Here is a 25,166-nt window from a genome sequence, read left to right as displayed (position 1 = left end):
CAGACTTTCTTAAAAGTCTGTATTCTTAGAACTCAAGGTAAAAGCATGGCCAGTTTCAACAGTATATGTGGAATAAAGAAAGGTGAAAGAAAAAAAAAAATTAAAAGGCTGGGGCAGATCCCTATAGATGAAAATATGTTAGTAAACTTACATTGGTAAGAGTAATTGAAGTAATCTATATAGGTATATGAGAGACCTCAAGTTTTTTGAAGTCAAACAGAAAAAGACCTTACCCTCTGTTACTTCTTGTTTTTCTATCCTTTCCTCCCCATGTCTATTTCCTAATTCTGACTTTCTTTACCTTGTCTGTTTCTCATTTGGGATTTCTTCTTGTCCTCACAAAATCTTCCCCTCCCCTAATTTATAATTGAGGAAATGGCTTTGAAGGTTTCTTAGTTATAAAATCTTGCCTTCAACTATATGCTTTATATGGTTCTTAAAAGTTGCAACATTTAGTAGAAAGAATGTTGAAGTCCGTCAGAAAACTTGGTGTTGAGTGCCAACTCTGTCACTACTTATTTTTGTGACCATGGGCATATAACTTTCAAACGAACTGAAATGTTCTTTCCCAAAATTTAGACATACAGCTAATCTATAGAATGATGAACCATAGCTCACTTAATTTAGAACAGATACATTCATGGCTTTTCCACATATTACAAGTGTAAAATTAAAGTGGATGAGGTCACCAAAGACATTCACTTTATTGTTCAGTTGTTCAAATTTGTTTCCACTTTGAAACTTATCTGTTCAAATCAGGAAACAAAGGTGACATTTGCATTTACTTTATGTGTTACTTAAGTTTCTTTTAATGTAAGGTCTCCCTCCTTATCCTTGCAATTTGCTGAACAAAACCAAGCGTTTTTTCCCTGTGGAATTGCCCATGTTCTGGATTTTGTTGATTGCATTCAGATAGTGTCCTTTAACATGTTGCTTTGTGCCATGTATTTCCCATTAGTGGATGATCTAGGAGATTAACCAGATGCAGGTTTTTCTTTTCTTCCTAGCAAGATACTTTATAGGTGGTACTGGGTACTTCTCATTGAGTCATGTTAGAAGGCACATCATTAAGACTGACCAGCAAATTCAAGGTCGTCTTCCTGACCCTAATATACAAAATTCCTCATCAGCTTTTCAATTAGTAGCTTCAACAGCCACTGATGATAAGTGCCTAGAGCTCTGGTCAGTTCACTAGGAACTGCAAAATGGTGATTATTTCAACAACACTCTTGCATTTATGGAATAGTTCTACATATTCTATAAATTCTTTCCCTCAATTATTATCCCAGGGTAAGGCAGGTTAAGCTTCTTTCTTTCCAAGTTACCAGTTTTCAGAATAATTCCCCAATATCCTAACTTACATACTTAATGTGTTTCAAACCATCTTAGTTATTATTCTTATTGATCATCAAATTACTCCATGTATATAGTCAGTGGTTTAAACCCATGCAGTTGATCTTCAGCTTTTGAGAAAATACCAGTGGTATTTTGAGAGCTTTTCTGCTTTGGTGATATTAAGGTATGACTGTAAAGTTTTTAGATGTGAAGTAATATTGTGGTTTTGTTGGAAGAGAAAATGCCTAATGTGTACATCTGAATCAAATAATTCTCAGGTTTGCTCAAAACAAGCTATGGGCAAATGTTGGGATATAGATGAAACAAGTTTGGCTACATGTTGCTAACTTTGAAATTAGAGCCATCATAGTTAAACTACTGTTTATTATATTCTCTTGTACACATCTGAGAAATTCTATAATGAAGTACTATTTTTGAGTTCTTTCTTAAAGGTAAAGCTTAAAAACTTACTAAAGAAAAACAGAAGGAAATATATACACACCTTAAGTCCAGCTCCCATCCAACCAGAAAGTTTCTGAAAATTCTGTCAAAATAAACGCAAGAGGAAAAAAGCAACAACTAATCTACACAACCCCACTTCCTGATTGAAAAAAAAATTGGGTATCTGATCTGAAGTTAAGAGACAGTCTGAAAAGTGTGATTCTTAAAGTATTCTTTATTAAGATCATTAAAAGTTGTAGAAACAACTTTATCTTATAAAGGCACAGGGAGACAGTTCTGATAAAATATTCAAATTAAACAGTAACTTACAGTACAAAAGACAATTTTAATGCACATACAAACCTCAAATGTCTGATTCAAAAATATTTTACTGCGTCTATTAATGGGCAATGATTAAAAATATAAATTGCTGCTGTATAATAAATATCTGATAGTGAACATCTTGATAGCAAAGTGAACAAAATATTTATTGCTTTTCACATACATTATTTTTCCCTGTAATTTTAAATTTCTAATTCTTTTACTATCTTCTCAACATTTTCCAAAGATAAAAGAAATTCCACATCTCATTGGGGAAACGGTAGTTATAAAGGACTACCTCAAGCAGCCATCACTGCTGGCAGCTTTCTCACTTCCTGTTTTGTAATCACAATCACTCTTGCAAAAAGACAAATGTTTGCTAAGCCACAGAAAGACACTGTGACTGGCATTCTAAGGTTTGTAAATGAATACTTACCAATATAAATGGTGCTCTTTGAAAATGTGTATTTTATTTGAAGTTCTGAGTAAGAGGCAAATGTTTGACAAGTAATTTAACCACTCACCTCAGAAGTTTTCCGAAGTTGAAAAGTCAGCTTAGTCAAACTTCCAGCACTTAAGACATTTCTTTGAGGGCTAGCTGATATATGTCATGTACTGATGTATAAAAATTGACATAATGTGATCTATTTATAATGGAGATATCTGACCCTTCTCCTTCCAGTTTTTAAGCTGGGATTATCCTTACTGATTTCATTCTGCTCTTTTTTTGTAGTAACCCAGTTAGATGGTACAAGTAGGATTTCCATTACAACAGTAAAATAACATGAAAGCATCAATACTAATTTAATCAACACTATTTCAACTTAAGAAACACCTACATTGAAGTATTTGATGACCATTGTAAAGTCACCTAACCACACGTTGTGATCAGATGGTGTGTAGCAGCTAGGAGCGTGCCTGGCACAGAGCTGGTGCTCAATAAACAGTTGCTGAATGAATGAAAAAGAAAAGAAAAGCATGGCTTTAGTTGTGCATATTTAACCACTTTCTGATTTAGAGGAAGGTCAGTGTAGAACTAAATACAGCACACTACACCAAACTTTGCCATAATTTTAAACAGAAAAAAGTATCACCTGTTTGTGATAATTTATACTGTAACTTTTTAAACAGCCTACAAATTTCATGTTTGTTAATTTTATCCACATAAATTTGATGTTTGATGTCTAATAAATGGGTAAGGAAGACCACATTGGACAGACTGGCAAAACTGCCTTAGAGTAAATATTCCTAGTCCATCAATAAATAAAAAGTTATGGTGCCCATTTAAATTCAAATGATGACTATATTAATTTTTTCAAAACTATTCATCAATAAAAGGTAGGATATGTTTTAACTTACATATGCTTAGAAGCAGTACTTTAACTTTTCAACATAAAAGAATAACTAGGAAGATCTGAATTTAATACTGAAAATTAAAATAGTGAAAGTGGGATAGTAAGAATAAGTAGATGATCAGTTTTAAAATCTAACCATGGGGCTAAGCCTAATATTTCTTTGGCATATACATTACTACCTTGGACTAGTTAACATTTAAAAAAAATACTGGGTTTTTTTTCTTCAATCAAAATTAACTAAGGTGTAGATTGCTAGGTATATTCTTCTTAGAGCCTTTTAAAAGACAAAATGATATTCTGCGATATATGCCAAACTTTATGTTTAGTGTACATTTATAATTATTGGCATAGTGGGATATAACTGTTAAAATACCCTTAAATGATCTCATGCAATGGTGAAACCACAGAAAATGGGGAGAAAAGTATTTACATAATAAAATATTCAGCTTTCTGGAAAAAAAAAAACACAGTACCTGGGATTCCTGCCCTAACAGTAAATGTGTACCGCATAGCACTGAATGAAAGCTAGTCCAAACTTAAACACCTGCAGTGACCTGAATGTGTACAATTTAAACAGAAAAACAGAAAAAAAAACTAAACATCAGAAGGAAATAGTGGCCTATAAAACAGGCCAGTCTAATTTAACATTCAAAGTAAATGCAAGAGATTCACAAAATCATAATAATGCAAACTAAGTCAAGTACCAAGTACCCTTTGATACACAAGCCAATGTAACTATCAGACTCATTTCCAATAGCTTAACAATATTCATTAATCCACTCAGGCATTCAGGGGGGGCGATGACAGCTCAAGTCTCCAAGTGTAAGAACAAACTTATTTGCAGAAGCATCATGTGATATTTGAAGTAATGTCTTATTTTGATGGATGTTAACCTAAGATCAGTGCAAGTTTATCATTCTCAGAACGTATTACTTTCGAATTTCATTTTTCCATGGTTTTTGGTGGTTTAGTTTCAGCCAGTGCTATTTAAATGGAGACAAGAAAAGTTCACCGGAGACTACCTCACATTGTTACTTAATTGTGCTAGATATTCACGCAGCTCTTTTGCAGCCTGGAATCTGCCATAGCGCTTCTTTGGGTTGGCACACTCATCCAGCAAGGCCTCTAGTCGGCCATCTTTGGCAATTTCACTTGGTGGATCATGAAGGAGTCCTCCAGAAGTGCCACGCCAGGTGGCATGTCTGGATAAGAGGTTCTGACAAACAGCGTAATAATTGTGGTCCACAGTGGCACGAGCACAAAGAATTTCTTTTGAAAATGACAAGCAAGCCTCCTTATCACAGTCATCAAATTTGCTTTCATACCATACATCCCAATTTTCAGGTTTATCTGTGAAACATGGAAAAGCAGAAAGAGAAAAACACATTTCAAAAGAGTTCTCATTGCTTTCAAAAATATTAATTAACATAGTATTCTTAAAATTGTACTATAACTTTAAACATTTAAATACATTAATTTATACACAAACATTTATTTGGAGCCCACCAAGGGCAGGGAGAAGAAGGCTCAGACAAGGTCCCCAATATTGAAGGGTTCTGTCTAGGGGGAAACTTTCCACCATATAGAGAAGGTGCCGCCATACAGAACTATGACATGCTACAGGAGTACAGAGAAACCAATACTTTTGCCTGGGGCTGTAGAGAAGGGTGTATAGAGCAGAACATATGATTTAGGTGTTAAAAGATAAGCAAGTCTGAAAAGAAATGAAGGAAAACAGTATTTTAGCCCTAGGTATAGTATGTGCTAAGGCATGGACTTAAGGGATTGGTCCAGCTGGTTCAAGAAACAGAAAGTTTACTGTGCCCTAGTGTGAGACAGGTACCTGGGGAAGAGGTACAGTGAGTGTAGACATACAGGCTGCACTTTGTGTGGTCATGCCACGATTTATTTTATGAAAGATAACTCTGTGCTAAAGACTGGAGAGACTTAGATGACAACAACTCTTAAAGAAGGTCTACAAAAGAAAGTCAGATTGTAGAAACATTTGAGACAGAAATTAACAGTAAGTGTATGTTTGACTTTAATGTTCTATTCGGATGACAAAGCAGACACTATTAAGAAAATAGTGTAAATATCTTATATATAGAGTAAAAAAGTAGCTATGAGGTATTCCAGTGGGAAACTAGAATATATGCATATTCCAGTTGCATCTACAGATGCAACTAGAAATAGACTTGAAACTTTTGACTGAAGTCAGAGGTAAAGTCTTCATATTTAGAAATGATCAGCATACAAATGCTGGATGGAGCCAAGAGAATAGCTGAATTGTATTGGAAAACATGTTGAAAGCAAAGGGAAAAAAGAACAAAAGACTGAGAGCAGAACCTTGAAACTTAAGAGGTTGGCAGAGCAAAGGCTAATGAAAGAAACTCATTATTCAGCAAACACTTATTTGAATGCCTACTTTTATAGCTGGCAAATAGTAAACAAAACAGGTAATACATGGTTCCTGCCCTCACTGGCTTACAATCAAGTATGTGAAATAGACATTAAGCAAGTAAATAAACAAACATTATTTACCACAAATTGCATTAAACACTAAGAAGGAAACAACAGTTTCTAACAGTAGAAAGGTTTATGAAAGAACCAACCCTCCCTACCTTTAGATATAGTGGTCAAGTCTTCCTTAGAGGTAACATTTAAGCTAAGGCTTGAAGGACAAGTAGCTAGCTAAATTTGGAGGAAAAATGAGGCATTTCAGGCAGAGGAAACTGCATATGGAAGAGCCCAAAAGCGTAAAGGTTCATTCAAGGAACCAAAAGGTGACTGACTGTCACTGGAGAATCAAGGGCAATACAGATGGATATTGAAAATGAAGCAGAACAGTGGCAAGTCAGGCAGCTTATGCCCAGGCAAGGAGTTGGAATTTTACTTATAAACAATGGGGAGTTGTTAAATAAGCATGGGAGTGATGAGATCAGATTCATGTTTTGAAAAAGGAACTATGTGAGTAGAAGGAAACCAGAGGAGGACAGAACTTCAGGAAGTTATGAATCAGTCACTTCATGGATTTGCCAAGCAGGTAGCTGATAATAGCAATGCAGACAGAATTCTAAGTCAGGTTTTAATGAGTTGAAGAATGAAGAGAGGCTGAGGAAGGAGGGGTAGGCAGAGTAAGCAATACTTTTAAAAACAGTTGAAAAGCAAGGGAAAGAAGTAAAGTCTTATCCATACTTGTTTAACAGCTCCTTATTAAGGGGTAAGAGAAACTGGATTGCAGTGGGGGAGTGAGGAATTGAAGGAGATAACTGATGCAACAAGTTCTCAAAAAAGGATCCACTCTGTCTGGAAAAGAGGGATGAATATGCAATGTTTTTACTAGTTTAGATGATAAAGGGAAGCACACCAACGGAGTTACACACAGAAAAATCTCAATTTTCCTTAGGGGGGAAAAAGGTCTTTCATAAGTAAGAGTCAGAAAAGAAGGTAAATAAATAGATATAGCCTTTTGCAAAAGTGGCCATATATTCAGCCCTACAATGAGACATTTAAAAAATATTGTCCAAAGCTAAAGTAGCACTGGAGAAATGCTCACTGTATGAAATCCAAGAACACAGAAACTATGGTTACATTCATCCAAGGTCAGGAATTAGCTGGTATACAATTCTACATGTATTCCAGGAATGCCCACATTAAAAAAACAAAAAATTCTTTACAAACAATGGAAAATTTTAAGTTGAAGAAAGTTGAGCAAGTCTACTAAAAACCACTGAAACATACACTTGAAAAGCATGTTGTAAACTGCTGTAACATTCACAAATATCTGACGAGATAAAGTGGGGAATGAATCACTCCAACAGGGCAACCACTCCCTGCAGGAGAATCTACATGGCAAATCAATAAATAATCAGAAAGTAGTTTGGTGTGGAATCAGAACAAGGCATTGGAAAAAAATCAAGTATTTAATAGAATCAAGCTAAAATCATGCCAAACTGAGTAACAACCTACGCACTGATGTAACATTCACTACATTCCCCAGGTGCCACAAATGATTGGTTTTGTAGTCTTCAAAAGATCCTCATATGATAGCAGGGTAGAGTATTAAAAATATAAGACCCTTACCATGCAGCAATAACCATTCAGTTTCTTTTACTAAGTAGATTAATTATAGAACTAAGCGCTGTGTCTCTAACACTTAAAAATTCCTGTGGCATTTAATTTTCAAAACACTTCATTCTGCCACCTAACCTGTCAAGAGTTTACCAATAAATGGACAGAAAAGTTTTGGTGTAATCATGTCAAACCAAAGTTAAAGATCTGCACTGCTAGTAATCATCTAAATAATTAAGAGAGAAAAAAAAATCACTGCAGGAAACCTACAGAACATAAGAGATCCCACAGAAAAGGCCTCCAGGAGAGCAGGTCTCTCTGATAGTTTGTGATGATAAAAAAAACTTATGTTTAGACTCCTAAAACACAGAACACAGCAAACTGCATGAAAGAGACCATGTGTGTACACACACACACACACAGAGTATGGGTATCCATTTAAATCCAAAGGGTATTTTAGTAAATATACAGAAACTGTGACTAAGAGTACAAGTATAATAGATCGGTATTTCTTTACTGGTAGTGGTCAAATGAAACAAAGGAAATTTCAAGGTTGCCATTTAAGGGGAAAATTAAAGGTTTCATATAAATGAAAACACTATTTAGACACAGCAAAAAAATGTGTACAAAGACACAAATCAAAAAGTTATATACTTACTTTGTCTAATTAACCTTTTGTCAGCAACCAAAACATTTTCAGCATCCACAATGATTACCTTCCCATCTCTAGGACCAACTGCAAAATTGTCAAAGCTGACGTCCAGGAGGTAGAGTGCAAATTCAAAGTCATTGTTTGTAAGCTGCTCTGCTATTTCCATTAACTGCCAAGCAAGGTCAACTCGTTTCTCCCATGGTGCATTGAAGTAACTCCACAGTTCTTCTCCAACATAATTTACAGCCACCATTCTTCCACAAGCTCCAAGATATTTTGCAAATGGCCAACCTTCATCAGATGGAAAACTCTACAAAAGAATTATCTTAACGTTACAAGAGATTCTGATGATGATGATCATAGATCTATCCCCAATCCTTTCAGTAGAGACTGCTACTAGGCACAAGCTTGGGTTTTGTTATATTCAACAGTTCTCAGAGATAAAACCTCATTTCTTTGCTAACTTGTGCAGTTATAATGGACCGAAGAACAAATCTTTAAACAGATAATTTTACATTATAAAGCTAAAATAGAATAAGCCTTGCTTATCAAAATCTCAGAACCAAAGTGATCAACATAACACATGACACCTTCTTTATTACCAAATCTAAAAGTATTTATGCTGTTCTTTACCTTTCTGACTTGTGTAAGTACAATCACCATCCTTTTTCTGTCACCTAATAGACAGCACTGCAAGTCTATTACCAAGCACTAGCCATGTGCTATGTTGGCAATAAGAGTAAACTGAACAAAGTCTCTAAAATAAAAATCTCAGAAGAGAAACAGACAACAGACAAAAAATTGTAAGTGTTAGCTACTAAGAAACTCTTAGTTACTAAGCAGATTTTAAGGGAGCATTTAATAGAGGCCTTACCTAATACAGAAGCAGGGAGGGGTGGAGTTCAGAGAAGGATTCTTGGGAAGTGTCTTTACACCTACAACCCAAAGATTGGTGAAGTGCAAGGCAATATTCTATCAATGCAACCTCCACTCCGGTCCCAAGTTAATCTTGTTTCCCCTTCCACCGGCACAGTATTTTCTGTTCACCTTTAGCCCAGCTTCAAACTTATTTATTCTCCTAATCTTACCAAGGCTTTCTAATGGATTTTATAACTTCTGGGAAGGTTAACATCCTAAAGCATAAGTCTTCCATGACCATGAACAAGTCATTTCCCACCTAAGTAAAATGATAGGGGATTATCCAAGGTACTTCCCAGTGCAAAATGAACACTAGAGCACAAAAGGATGGTAAGTAATGTTTTAAATTTCTTGGAAGATCACATGACCAGAGGAGGCACGTTTTAAGAGCCAGTCCTTTACCCTAGCACATTTCCTTAAGCTGGAAAAAAAAAATTATGACAAAAAGATGTTTATACAAACACTGCAGGAGAAACAAAGCAAAATACTACAGAGTATAAATGAAGCCTACTTTTTTTGCTAAAAATGGGACAACCTACATACATTACAAGCACCTGACATGAGGCTCTTGAATCCCTTAAGAAAATAAGTAATATTAATTTTACCCTGAGCTTTTTATAAAATGACAAAACTCAATACTATCCTTACATTAAAATTTCCATCAACTTTAAAATAATAACAATTTTTAGAACTAAACTACCCATAATTACTTGTTCATGTGTGCTTCCTTTCAACTCTATCAATGCACAATAACTGTACTTGTTCTTTATATAGGTAACTTTTTCCTTTTAAATTTTCATGTCAGCAGTTTTGTGATAAGACAGTAATTGTGCAAATTAAAAATTCAGATATGATGGTATGAATCTTTAAGCATACTAAATGAATTGACTCAATTTTAGTTTGGGGACAATATCTACTGATTCTTTAGCAGTTAATTAGAGGAGAGCACATTTCTCTTATACCTGAGAATTTTTATGTCCTTTGAGCACTGGAAAAGTGACAAACTGTCTATATCCAATGTGGAGTGAAAAAACTGTTTCCTAATCCCATGTTATTTTCAACTTTTTTCCTTTCAACTTAAAATACCTCCATAACCTTGAAACTTTAGACAAAATGATTATAAAAGACTTAACTATTTCCCAGAAGTACTCATGTATAAAGTCCCTGACATAAAAACACTAAAAATAAGTGAATATGAGAAATTACAGTTTTGTCATGCAAAAAGCAAAACAAAAAACTATTCTGTACACTATTGGTATTATTACTCACATGCCATATTGTAGAACAGATTACAAACATATCTTTGTGAGAATAAAATGGTCTTTGACAACAGGAGAAAAGGGAACCCTGTCAACATCTGCACATGTACAAATGCCTCCTTGTGTTTGGAGCCTTTCCAACTGGCAAATGACAGTCAAATATATACATTACCCAAGTCCCTTACGGAAGAGGTAAAATATATGAACAAATGTCATACTGAGCAACTTTATATTCACATGATTTTTGACAATGTTAACTGAAATCTTGTTATGCCTCATTTTAAGAAGAGCACTATAATTCTTTCATATAGTTTGCTACCTAATCTTATGTTAGAACTTTAATGAATTCATACCACTTGCTCATATCACCAGAATTTTTCATTGTTTCATCAAAATAGTCAGATTTCATTAATAAGAATTCTATTGAACAGACTGTAGTACAAAGAAAATGCCCAAGAGAAGCCAAAATATTTGTAATTTGTATTTAAAGTAATTGTGGTTTAGAACCAAATTACCATGGCCAAGGAGAATTTGAGACATTTAAAAATATTATGGCTAGGAAAAAATATATATATTATGGCTTGAACTTGTTAAATGTATCAAGTAATTTAAGAATACAAACTTCTTAAACTTCCTGATTACCAAACTCCTACAGTGCATAAAACACAATAGCTAGGATCAGAAATTCACTGCTGCAATTCACATTTAAAAATTTTAAACCAAATCTTAAAATATCAGATTTTCAAATTGCCTAGAACAAGCACATAGTTTTAAGTAATCTGAAATAAAATGTGCCTATTTTAGTGGATTATTTACAATAAAAAAATACGTACAAATATTTTTCATTTGAAGGAAAGAGTCTTTAAACTTTGAATGGTTTAAATTTTAACTAGATTGAAGGTACTCCAATGAATTGTTCACAGCTTCTCATCAGTCTTGAAAGTAAGTCCTAAAGTGTAATATGTAGTCTTTAAAACAAAATATTATTTGTATAACAGTAGTACAAAGGCACAAAATAGTTATAAAACCATGTATTTTTAAAAAATTAAATTGGTAACCACACAAAGAAAACCTCTATTGAGTATTACTACCAATGTAAAAATTGACAAAATGAAGTATTATACCAGACGTGGTTCATGATAAGATTTAAAGAATTATAAAATGCCTTCGTTGTTAATTTACAAACTAAGTAGCATTTTGAATATGAAACCTAAGATAAATCACTGTATCTAAGTATCTTTTTTGCTGTTGTTAAGAGAAAAACAAGCTACTTCTTGGGATTATAAAACTCAAACAAATACAATAACAATAATTATATGCTTTGACAATAGGTTAAAGACATCGTTTCAGAAATAAAATCTCTAAGTGGTAAACAAAACCAGTAAGGTAATCTTCCATTTTTAAAGGAAATACAATGAAGGTGACATAAAATGTACAAAATCAATATTATAGTAAAGATAATAAAATTTAGATATTTTACATTCTTTATGGTGTATTACATTTTATAAAATTTCTCTATGTAAAGGGCAATAATGGTATATATAAGTGGAATAAAAATGGACTTGAAAAAACAAGGCTTAGCTTTTAAGGTCCACCTTTACCTCCACATCTCACTAGCTGTGTGACTGTGGCAAAGTCAGAACTTCTGAGAGCATTAGTCTCTTCCTCTGTATAACTGGGATATAGTTGTACCACCACCTTCACCAGGGCAACCCAAGGAGTAAAGGAAAAGGGGATGAAATGTACATTTTAGATTTAATACTACTTTATGAAGAATTGCTGACCAAAACATTTTTATATTTCCTATTTAAATCTGCTAAATACAAAGTCCAGATATTCATGAAGAGATGTGCTTATTTTCACATCTATTGAAAGGCATCCACAAATAACAGACACCTTCCAAATAAAGCCAAGAACCACTGGATTAGAAATACATTGTCACTGTCTTCTAGTAGTTTCTAATTTACAATGGAATATATAAATTATTTACTAAACTTTAAAAAGGTCCAATGCTATGAAGAATGTATAGGAAATCTGTAAGCACCGAAAATACAAAAAAGATTTAAATTTGGCAATATGTATAAACACAGCACCACAAAGTAAATTTGCTTTTCATTTATAATAGGTAAGCACCACAAAGTAAACTTTAAATTCTACTGATCAAAACCAAATGTCTTGATAGCTTATGTGATCAATAAAAAGGATGTGAAATGAAATCTAAGAACTCTTAGAGTTGGAGGGTTACCTGAGTTATAAATCTACAGCTGACCCTCTAGCAATATGGGTTTGAGCTGCACATGTCTATTTATATGCGGATTTATTTCAATAAATACGTTGAAAAATTTTCCGGAGATCTGCAATAATTTGAAAAAAATTTTCTTTTCTCCAGCTTACTTTATCATAAGAACACAGAATATAATAATATAACATACAAAATATATGTTAATCAACTGTTTTTGTTACCAGTAGGCTTCTGGTTAACAGTAGGCTCTAAGTAGTTAAGTATTGGAGGAATCAAAACTTATACATAGATTTTCAACTGTGTGTGTGTGTGTGTGTGTGTGTGTGTGTGCGCGCGCGTGTAGGGGGCGGGTCAGCACCCCTAATTCCCATATTTTTCAAGGGTCAACTGTAGTTCAGTCTTACCGGTATAGTTTGTCTTACCAGTATAGTTTAAATGATTTGCCTCAAGTTACAAGGGTAGTAAGAGGCAAGTCTGGCTAATACAGCCCCTCAATCAAATCTATCTCCCTGTTTCATAACTTTCCAAATTCTGGAATGGTAACTTATGCATATATTTCATTATGCAACAGCTCCAGTAGAGTCTAGGGCAGCACCCCACAAGAAAACATTACGCTGCAAAAATAATGTAAGGTTATTCATCCTAAGTGGAATTAAGCATGTAAGTGCATTTCCACACTTTTAAAACAATCTGACAAAATCCTATTTTTCTACAGATTTTAGAATTTAGAACTGAAGTTAAGGGATTGTAGATTAACCCACATTTCACTGACTACTATAAGCAGGCAGAGTAAAAGGCAGTGGGTGTTACTGTAGAATGAAAAGAATACAAATTTTGAATTAAAAAATCTTAAATCTATCCCAACTCCACCATGTAAACAGTTGTGAATAAACATAGCCCCTATTCTCAGAAGCTTTTTCAGCCTGAGTTGGGAGGATTGTTATTAAACACACATAGATAATAAATTATGGCATCTGCTACAAATTACAGAGTGTTGAGGAGGAACAGCAGAGACCTCCTTTAGATTGCATGGTTACAGAGTGTTGAGGAGGAAGAGCAGAGACCTCCTTTAGATTGCATGGTAAAGAGTAGCCTCTCTAAGATAAAGTGCTACTTAGGCTGAGATCTAAAGGATGAGTGTATTAGACAGGCACATGTTAGAAGGCAGAATCTGTCTTCATAGAACAGGGGTGGGTGGGTGGAGGGTAGGGGAGGGCTTAAGCAACTGCAGTGAAATGAATGAAGAGGAAATGGCTTGAGGTAATGTAGTCTGGAGAGGGAGGTAGGGACCAGATCATGATGGAACTTCGAAAATTAAACACAAACTCCTCAACCTAGTCTACATGCTGTGAAAACAAACAAAAAGCCTTAACTTTCAGAAATATCTTACATACTGGAATTAAAAAACACCCTGTGCTATAAAACATTATTCTAAAGAACAAGTTTTTATAGTATCAATCACAATTCCCTCTGATCAATAGTCACTGTCCTACCAGATTAATAAGGTCATCTTGTTCTCTTGCATCAGAACACAGTCATGAGAAAAGGAGACATGGGATATGGGAGTAAAACTAATAGATTAAAACAAGGTCAACTCTAAAGCACCTACTTTCTATTACTTTTCTCCTTACATGACCAAAATCAGGGTTTGCATAGTAAATTTAAAAGATAAAAATTCCTTCTGTACAAGAAATATAAAATATTTTATATATTACTTCACAATAGTCCATTAAGAGGAATTTATTACTTCACAACAGTCCATTAAAAGGAATGTTAACTTTGTAGTTCACGTAAAGACATATGTTACAATACTTTTTTTAAAGGTGGAAATTCCTACTACGAAGAAAGTGGCTTGAAAAAAAAAATCTATTAATCCAAACATACAATTAAAAATTTAAGTTTCAAAGTTATTTTAAAAGCCCGAATTTGAACAAAATCCCTTTGTAGTAATGCATGTTATAACAGCTGTTCATAGAGATTAGTCAGCTGTACTGGTGACAGACTAATGTGTTCAGTTTTGTGGACTGTCTGGAGGGGGGATTACTGGGATGATTTAATGGTTACCTAATTTTTGCTAAAATTTCTCTAAGACTTTAGTTTCTTAATTTATACTGTCAAGTAGTAGTGACCAAAATCCATTGCAAATACTGTAGAATCTTAATAATCTCAAGATTTTCAAGTTGTAGGGTATGTTCCACTTTATTTCATCAAATTATTTTTTGGATGCCATTTTCCACCCACCTAGAATTCCAACAATATTAAGCAATGCCTTGAAAATAGCAAGGTTATGTTATTTCACTGAATATCATGCCCAACACGTTTCTAAAATTGGAAACTAGCAATAGAAGACATCAAGAGCAAAAAAATCTACTTAAGTTTAATAGAAGTAAATCAGCTTTTAGAGTAAGTAGCTTAAGAAATGCTCCCTCCCACCAAAAAAAAAAAAAAAATCCCACTAGGCCACAAACTTTAAATATGCATAAATTTACTAGTCTCATCTTACTTACCTACTCTCAAAATCAATGACTGTGATCCACTTTTCTAAGTTGAAATATATACCTATGAACACTGTACTCAAACATATATTCCCAGTAAAACAAAATTTCAAAGAAAGAAAAAAGATATAAGCATCTTTTGGGTCCAATAACCTAAGAATGCCTTAATGTCAAGATATGAATTCTTTTAAAACAGTCTGCCAAGTACAATAGTTACTAACTTCCCTAGTTCATTTAAAATGCAAACTGAATTAACGGCCTTCAGGAAAATAGCAAAATATCCTTTAGTAGCACAGTATCCTTCTCTGTTAAATACCTGGTGTCTGGGTTTAGATTTATATTCTCACTGTTGCCTTAAACTCAATATAGTCAAAACAAACTCTTGGTTCTCCTACCCCAAAGCCATTCCTCTTCGGGCTTTCTCATCGTGAAGAATTGTCACCCAGTAGCTGCTCAGACCAAAAATCCAGATATCCTTAATTTTTCTCTTTCTCTAATACCTCTTAACCCATTAGCAAATCTTGCCAGCTATTTCTCTAAAATATTTTGGTTCAGACCAATTTTCATAACCTTCATGCAACCATTTTAATCTAAACCAAGCTCTCTAACCAGAAACTAGTACAAAAGCCTTTCTGATTCCTAACCTTTATAATCCATTTTCCACAAACCAGACCCTTCTAAAAACACTTCTACTGTTTCCCACTGCTCTGAAAATAAGAGCCTAAACTCATTAGGCTATATTGGATATGGTCCTTGTCTGCCTCTATGGTCTTACACTGTACCATGCTCCCCTGCTCCCATGACTGATCCTGCTTTGGGGCCTCTGAATTTGCTGTGGCTCTCACCTAAAACACTCTGCCCTCAGGACTTGGCACCATTTAGACTTATTATTCACACCTCAGCTAAAATGTCACTCTTCCAGACCACCCAATCGAAAGTATTATAACCCCAGTCCAATTTCTATCACAGAAATCTGCTTTGTTTTTATAAAATGTGAAATCTGAAATAACCTTATTCTTATTGTTTGCAGCCCACACCTAATGCCCCAGAAAGCAAACTGTGCCCTGGCCTGTCACATTTACTGTATCTCAAAGGCACATACATCCATTCCTGGCGCTACTGGCAAGCCACACAATTCTTGTCAGAGCTCTTCACTTCAAAGTTAAAATTCCAAGTGAGCATTAGAACGGCAAAATCTGAAGATGACCTTGAAGCATCATACTTACTTCAGATAAGTATGATTAAGATTCTGTCAGAGTCTAAGAACGCTTATAAATAACCCAGACTTAACCTCTATTTTAAAAATTATCATTCATCAATGTACTAAATAAAATTATTAAACTGTAATAATGATCTGCAGAGAAAAATTAAATTATTTGCTTTGTTAATGAATCCTTTTCTATTCATTGTACTTCATATGGGACAAATTGCTAATCCCACCTAACTGCTTTTCCAAAATATGATGTGTATATATAAAGGGGGTAACATTTGAATATCTGCCACAGGAAGAGTAAAATTTACATATTTCTAAGACAGATGTCAACATAATGTACTGGAGAACTTTTCAACTACTACAGCTGTCTAAAAATGGAATAAGCGGATTTGTAAAGTAATAATAAAAATCTCAGGCTCTGAAACATTAAGCAATTTGCTTGATGCCATCGAAACACCTTTGTGGTAGTGTATACCAGAGAGGCAATCATGCACAAGTGACTGAACCATTTCATATAAAATGCCATCCCAATACTGTCCATGCCTGCCACACCTCTCATCTCCCATCCCATCTTTGGTCAAAACCCCACTTATCCTACAGAACTCAAGCCGTCTGTGAAATGTTCCCTGGTATCCACTCCAATGAAGATACACCCTGATGTTGCTCCTTAAATGAGTCATCTGACAGAGTGCATGTATCTTTTTCTGCAGAGCTTATTATGCCATACTGATTGTAATTAGTCATTTATATACATACTCCTGAACAGTAAACTACCTGTTACCTAAAAAGAGCTTTTCAATCCACATGCCATGTAACAGACAATTTTACCAACCAAAAGAACAAATAAAATTCAGTTCTTCTGACTCTTAAGTTCAGGGCTCTAAGTCCAAAGAGCTTCCAGATGTTTCATAGGTAACTTCCTATCAGGAATCTATATATCTAAAAAAGACATAGGAATTGGATAAAAGATCACATAATTTAAAACTTTCATGAAGATCTGTCTTTACCTTACACTAACTATTTACAGTCTTAAGACATTACTTTACAATCATTTACTAAAGTTCACCATATGTGTAGGAAAAATTCAGGGCTTATATCCTAAGGCCATATTAGTTTAATATTATACATAATGACTGAAATGTGATGAAAGAAAAATTGTTAGCATTCTGTGAAGAATCACCAGCAATGACAGAAATAGAGGAAGTAGGCCAGAGACCCTAAGCCAAAAAACAAAATAGAATAAAACCAGTTTGATGATCAAGTGAGAAATTGACCACCCACGTCTAGAAAGCAAGCTTTCTATTCCCCACCAACACGACTGAGGAATAAGTGCTGACCCACATAACAGAAATATGAAAAAAATAGTTAAAAGATTAGACAAAATTACAAGAAGGACCACTAGAATTAATAATGGTCAAAAGATACAGATAAACCCAAAAAAAGCCAGGGGAAAAAAATGATTTTGCTCTACTAATCTCGAAGAGGTGCTTTCCTAAGGGTGATGATCAGTTTCTGTGTTTTTTCTAAAATAGTCTGATTTGGGGACCTGAGGTACATAAGAATTATTTCATTACTTTTGTTTTCTTTTTCATGAAGGATGTTCAAGTGTCAAAAGTGTCAATGAAACCTCTGATAAAAAACCAGGAAAAAAAAATCCTCTAGATAAAAAAATTTAAAAAACCCTTATGAATTTATTAGATAAAAAATACTCTACTCATAACTACTCATAACTACCTCATCAGCGTCACCTCTAAAGACTAAATCTGCTTAGCTGGTTACTAAAGCAACAGCCAGAAGGACTGAAATAGGTGGCTCCCTACGATATTGCCTGAAAAGAAACTCCTGAGAAAAAGTCTGGAACATCCTTTCTGGATGTTACTGTCCCACAAGATCCTTGGCTACCTTTAGCTCCATCATTTTTTCCTTAAAGGCAGTCCCTGGTTTTGTTTTGTTTTATTACGATTTCATGTGAAATTTAGGGACACGAAGACAAGTTTGAAACAGGGTTGGCTATCCTGGTGGCCTCCAACCCATATAGGAACCAAGTCCTAAAACCACCATTTTAAAAAATCCACCAGCTGAAGTCAAGCTCAGAACAGAAGTAGAAAAACAATGATTTCTCAAGTGAAACTAAAAGTATGGTTGATAATCCAGATCATAACTATTTTTAAGGTAACCCATATCCCTAACAAGTTTCAAAACAGCTGAGCAAACGCACTAGATGGTTAGTTACTTTTACCTTATTTAATGTCTGACACTTTAAAGTCTAACATTGAGTGCTCATTATACATCAGGCACTATATAGGTTTAGAATGTGTTATGTCATTTATAAGAACTGACATGAAAACTTAAAATCCATAGCTTAATTACATTATTACTGTGAAAATTAAGGAAATCCTATTCAAACTATGATTCAGAAAATTTAAGACTAATATTAAGTCCTACAAATATAATAGTAAAACAAATTCCCACCTTCTTCATCCTAGGAAAACCAAGAGCTTGCTTTCTTTCTATAAACAAGACCATTTTCACTATTTCCAGGTCATAAATTTAGGGTTTAGGAAATCCAGAGAGCATTCTCTCTCTCTCTCTCTCTCTCTCTCTCCCCCCCTCTCCCTCCCTCTCCCTCCTTTCCCCACCCCTCACACTCTCACTCACTCACACTCTCACTCACACACACACACACACACACACACACACACACACTTCTACAAATTCAAGAATAAGTACAGTACAGATACTGGTAGAAAATCTACCAATAAAATAACAGACATTTTATACTTGAACATCTCAATTTCTGAATACTCCAAGAATGTTATTACGCAATATAAAATCAACAAAGTCCCTCTCTAAATTTTTTTTCATAGGATTATGGCATACTTATACGTTTCTTGAAGTAAAAAATGTGAAGAGGGAAAGATGGTATCACAGTAGAAGATAAATAACATTATCGTATTACTTGATGTTTATACATTTTTTAGAAGATTAATAATTATATGGCAGAACAACTTCTCTTAGAGCTAAACAGGCAGCTATAAACCAGTAAAACTATCCAACAATGGAAAGAGAATTATACTTTCATACCACCTCATATTGGGAAATCTGTATTATTATGTAGCCTTACACAAATAAGATATATGCAAAATATACCTTACAGACATTTAATACCTTTAATATATTCTTTGAAGGCAAAATTAAATTTTAATTTGTTATTGTTTCTTAAAATCAGAAGAGGCAAGTGTAATGGGTTAAATTCATATATATTTCTTAGTTCTTTCTTTGGTACCTTTTCAAGGAGATTTTTAAATGTTTATTTTGGAACCATGTTTAGCACATTAGGGCTTTTGTTAATACTAGTTTGCTGAAGTCAGTTCAAAAGATTTTTTTCCAAAGTACTTAATTTATACAATCTAAGAAAAATCTAGTTTGTCACCAAACGTTCAAAAATTCAATAAGTAGCTCCCTCTCCTGGAAAAAAAAAAAAGAAGCTGAGCTTCTGTTTAAGCTGTAAACCACACACATGTACCCTTAATATTTTTTTTTAAATACATGATCTAAAAACTATATATGAATAGAGAGCCAAATTTGAGTGAGTTTTCCTACCAATTAATATCCCAACACTACCATAAACAGCTATTAATTTTTATACAAACCTCTATAAATAACTAATACTGTATATATTTATCTAGCTAAAAACTAATGAACATGATTTGACTTTGTGTGTAACAATCTGTATCTGATCACAGAATTTTGAAATTCCTTTAAGTTTCACACTATCATCAAACCTCAATTATACTGTTCATACTTAAGTTTTTATCAGAAATGAAAAGGTTCTATAAAAAAGTAACAGCTCTATGAAGATATCTTATTGAAAAATAAGATTTATTACTTTACTTGCTTGTCCATCAGGTAAAAACAAACATACCAACATGACTGAGTAGTCTACTAAAGACTACAGATTTTTATTTCACACAGCAAGTAATTAGCTATAGAACTGGCTGGGTTGCCTAAATTAAAAATGCCACTTACAAAGGTCATAATCAACAAGGTTGATACATATTATTTCCTCACATACCAAAAACACTTATACTGTAACCCATCTATCCAACCACTCAGAGCAACTGTGTCACTAACTTTAAACTACAAGAAAATAGTGCAATTTTTTTTAGTTGTTTATCACTAGAGATGAAAATAGAGGAACAGTTAAATTTGAGAGAAGAGTTAATCAGAAAACAAGATACAAGAATGCTTGACTATCTCAACTATAAAGTACACTGAAACTGCCAAGACAACTTCAAACTTCAAAAAAATATACAAGCTTCCTAAATAAAACAGATTTGCCTTAGCGCTAATCATACGCCATGATGTTTATAAAGAAGTTGATACACACTACTAGTATAAATGCAGACAATGGGTATTACTACTAAGAGAGCTCCTTACTAAATTTTTGGGTCCCAGAGAATTTGACAGACTTTGTACCCAGCAAAATACACTGCTAAAGCTTTCTCCAGAGACCAACTCTGCTAATAAACATCTATTTCTCAAAGAGAAAAGCAAGCTTAAATTTAAAAAAAGGTTTCAAGTCAAATGTACACATCGTAAATATGCACATTATAGTAGTCTACTAAATTAAAAATTAAGCTTTAGAGGCTAACTAGTTTTGAAACTACTGCATCATTTTTTCGATGAAGTTTAGTTTTACATACCATTCACTGTTAAACAGCAGTGAATGGTTATGTAAATATAATTTATACTTTAAATTTGACCCATTACACCTTAAAATTTACTAAGACCCACACTAAACATTTGTTTGAGGCAAAATATTTTGTGTTAAGATTACCTGGCTAAACTAATTAAACGACGCTGGTTTCTCTTAGCTATGCTGGGCAGTGGAGAACTCGAGAAAAAGAAAGTGGTATAAATGAACACTGCATATTCTTACTCATGCACTTACTTTTAGATTTAAAAACACAACAACCCTGTACAAACCCCCCAGCCATCAGTGACATTCTTAGCAGCGCAAAAAGGGCGTGAAGTATTCCAAAATTACTTTTGAATAATTTTAAGTCGTATTTTTTTCTCCTTGTATTTGAAATACAGCAAAACTGGGATGGAAAAGGGGCAACGTAACTTTCCCTGCGGTTATCGGGAGGGATCACAATCCCACAACTGTAACCACTATTCAAGACACCGCACTAAAGCCGGGTGGGAATGTGTAGAAAACTCAGTAACTGCTCCAAAGATAAACACAGTAGTAGTACGGGAGGGCGGTATATATATATATATATATATTTTTTTTTTGATTAGTAAAAGAGATCCCTACCTACTGCCCAAAAGGCACCTTTGTTTTCAAAATAAAGTCACAAAAGAGCCAATAGCTCAGCTATACGGAAGAATCTCCTTCCCCTGTTTCTCGCCCCGGCCTAACATTTCATCTCCTCCCAGCAGCCAAATTACCCGATGAATAGGGCAGGTCACAGGATCAGGATGAAAATGTCCGTCTTGGCCTTAAACCCTCCCAGCCCCAACTCCAGTTATGCCTTACTTCTTCCTCCTGATACACCCAAAACCGGGTTCACGGATTAATACCACCTCTGACCACAGTCCCTATTCTGACCTCATCTTCCCCAGCTTGCCCCCAGATAGCTGCCCCCAATGGTTTACCAGGTAAATTAAAGAATAAAACAAAGACTTTGGGGCCAAAGTTAGGCCAGCCACGCGGGTTACAACAAGCGAGCGCAAACGCAGTATAAAACCACCTAAGAACTAAGGTCCAAGGGCTCGTGAACAGACTGCGCCTTGGAAGCCAGCTCCGGCGGATAAAAGAAAGGCAGGGTGGAGAGTCGAAACTCGCTGGAGAGACATTTTGGGCGTACAAGACGCGCTCCCTCTGGCGTTGAAGGATCCGCAGTCAAACCAGAGATGCGCCCGGGTCTATGTGACAAGACCGGACTCTCCACCAGCTGGGTCGCCCTCCGCGATCTGGCATAGCGCCCACGGGGCCCCCAGCGCGTTCCCTTTCCCAAACCTGCGGCCTGACCTAGCCGGGCCGGGTCCAAACTGGGCAAGGAGCGCCGGTGGAGCCGGTTCTACCGACTGCCGTTCCTCGAGGTGCCCCTCCCGGCAGGACGCCCCCGGCCCGGGCTCCGCGCCTACCTGTAGCACCAGTGGCTCGGGGTTGAAGGCCAGGGTCAGCAGCAGCTGCATGCGCTCCGAGTCCTTGAGGTTGCGAAGCAGGAAGCTGCCCGAGTCCTTGGTCTCGGCATAGCGGCGCACCAGGCGGTCGAGCAGGCGCTGCGAGGGGCAGTGCACCAGGTCCGACCAGCCCTCCACCGCCTCGGGCGTGAGCAGCCGCACGTCGCCGTTGAGGCGCGCGAACTCGGTGCGGGGCATGGCCTGAAGCAGGTCGCAGCGGGGCCGGCCGGTGGCCCGCTTGCAGATGCTCTGGTCGAGCTGCGCCAGCTCGCGCTGCGAGCCGAGGCGCTTGAGCACCACTCGGCGGCGGCCGCCCTCGCGGGGCTCGCCGTACTGCGCGAAGTAGACGTTCTTCACGTTGAGGAAGTCCAGCAGGCGCAAGCGGCCCCACGCCTCGAACACCACCTGTCCGTTGAGGAAGCGGCGGCACCAACTCGTGCCGAAGCACGCCGGGCACTTATTGAGCTGCAGGAAGCGCCGGTCGGCCAGCTCGTTGCGCTGCCAGGAAGCCAGCAGCGACGGCGAGTGCAGCACCATCAGCACCAACAGGCTACCCAGCGCCGCCAGCTTCAGCGAGCGGGACAGGCGGCCCAGCTTCGGGGGCACCAGGCGCCACATCCCGCCCGCCGCCCGTCCACGCGCCCGGAGGGCGAGGGCACCCCCGGGGCGCCCCCGCCGCGCCGAAGCCCGGAGAGACCACAGGGGCCCACAGGCTCGAGGACGCGGGCCGGGCGGGAGGCGGAGTGTGAGCGAGAAAGAGACGGGGGGCGGGAAGGAGCCGCGCAGAGCGGCTGCGACTTCTCCCACTCACTAGTCTCCACAACTCTCGGGCTCCCTCCTCCGAGCTCCCGCCGTCCGACTCCGCGGCGCCTCCTCCCAGCCAGCCAAGTTATAGAGCGGCGGGAGGCGGAGGCTGCGCGGGGACCAGACCGCCGCGCGCCAGCATTCGCGCGCGCGCGCACGCGCACTGCCCGTGTGGCCGCCTGCGGGGCGAGCGGGTTCTCGGGGAGAGAAGGAGGGACTCACGGAAGGGGAAGAGGAGCTGAAAGGCCTCACACCGAAAAGTAGCAACAGTGTAGGAAGGCGGGGAGGACGAAGCGCTCGCGCGTCCCTGACGCCGCACGCCCCAGTTCCTACGCGCTGGCTCTCCTGAGAAACGAGGGGGCAGGGGGGCGGGGATGGCGGGCGGAGCGAGCGCGTCGCGCGCCTTCCGGAAAGCGTAAGCGCGGGCTCGCGGGGGCGGTTTTGGGGGCGGCTCCGTGGGGGCGGAGCTCGAGCTTCTGGAGGGGTTGAACTCTCGAGATCTGATAGTGAAGTGATTTGTAGTAATAATCTTTTACGATTGCTGAGTTACTGGGGCCTGTCTTGTGCCGCTGTGAAATTGGTCCTGCAAGGGTTTGAAAAAATTGCCAGAGCCTATGGCAACCCCCTCCAACGGCGAGCGCGGGGCGGAGGCAGAGTGGGCGGGGCGGCGGGCTTTGGGAGCCTTATATGGGCGGGGCGCGCGACTGGGGGCGAGGCGTGGTGCGGTAAGGCTCGCCCGGCGGTTCTCGCGTCCCGCAGGGTCCGCGCGCCTCCAGGGTGGGGGCGGAGCTGCGGAGGAAACGTGGGAGAAGCGTGAGTTGTGTAGTGGTTGGGGCCACCCCTGTGGTGTGTATCTGGAAGCAACAAATTTTCATGAGTGGACACGGAAAAAAACGAAACCCCCAAGACACTATGTTAAAGGGAAAGTAAGATGAGGAGGGAACCGATGCAGTCTGGTGTCTCCCGGGGTTGCTCTTACTGTTGCGAAGAGTTGGGGATGAGCAGTTGGCAGGTTTACCTTGTTCCCCGCCTGCTTCCCAGCCTGGCCCTTAAGCCGTTTCCTTGACTGGGCTGCGTGGCTTTCCTGGCGCGGCCCCCGAGGGCCCTGGGGGAGCGGGCGGACTCCCCAGGCCCTCCCCTCAGGGCTCCCCGGCCTCGGCGCGCAGCTGTGGCGGTGGGCTAAGGGCCCCGGGCCTCACCGTGCTCCCCACCGGCACGTTGGCTCAGATTCACGCCACCACTGAGAATAACTCGGAAATGCTGAACTACAGCCCCTTGTTTTGATGTAAGTTTTGGGGGACCCGCACTCTTGAGCAGTAGCTGCGAATGTATAATTGCAATGCTTTTTAGTTTTAGCGCTAGAACAGTTAAAATGAGGAGGAGGAGTTTCTGAGGGATAGGTGATTCCAGATAACGGTATTAAATATGTGGGACTTACACTGAGTTAATTTTAGTGATTGAACATGGTTTTTAAAAGACATCCCAGTAACTGACATGCATAGAGCGACTCTGCAAGGGCTTGATGCGAAACATCTATACTGGTTTATAAAATTCAGTTCTGTATTGTTCTTAACAGCTATTTGATTGTAAAAGGCAGAGCCATCCTCTTAAGTACTGTTGCGATTCATGTTTTGTCTCTCCTGATAAGAGAATTCAAACTTTGAAGAAACCTACGGACATTTTAATAAATATATTAAGCATAGAAGTGATTTTTAAATATTACATGGAACACAGATTGGAAGATTAGTTTTCAAATCCTTGTACGAAATGACCACGTAGGAATTTGGCTGCTACCACTACGGACTTTCTGCCACCTTTGGTAGTAAACTAATTTAGCTTGCCTTCAAGCATTCCCCCAACCACAA

At 37.7% G+C, this 25,166-nt stretch overlaps 1 protein-coding gene across 2 annotated transcripts; it reads right to left on the bottom strand.

Moving 5' to 3' along the window:
* Positions 1-1,991: 1,991 nt before the first annotated feature.
* DIPK2A (divergent protein kinase domain 2A) lies at positions 1,992-23,645 on the bottom strand. 2 transcript variants are annotated; one of them, XM_036904302.2, is made up of 3 exons: positions 23,524-23,645; positions 8,182-8,485; positions 1,992-4,802 (listed from the first exon to the last, which is right to left on the bottom strand). In XM_036904302.2, exons 2-3 carry the CDS (start codon positions 8,426-8,428, stop codon positions 4,471-4,473), a joined length of 579 nt encoding a protein of 192 aa, XP_036760197.1. In that variant the 5' UTR covers positions 8,429-8,485; positions 23,524-23,645; the 3' UTR covers positions 1,992-4,470. The 2 variants fall into 2 exon arrangements, with proteins under 2 accessions (XP_036760197.1, XP_036760196.1); XM_036904301.2 differs by lacking the exon at positions 23,524-23,645 and adding an exon at positions 22,459-23,345.
* Positions 23,646-25,166: the final 1,521 nt, after the last annotated feature.

This window comes from Manis pentadactyla, chromosome 1 (genome assembly GCF_030020395.1).
Source record: "Manis pentadactyla isolate mManPen7 chromosome 1, mManPen7.hap1, whole genome shotgun sequence".
Taxonomy (NCBI): Eukaryota; Metazoa; Chordata; class Mammalia; order Pholidota; family Manidae; genus Manis; species Manis pentadactyla.
This window is presented reverse-complemented; position numbering and strand designations above follow the sequence as displayed.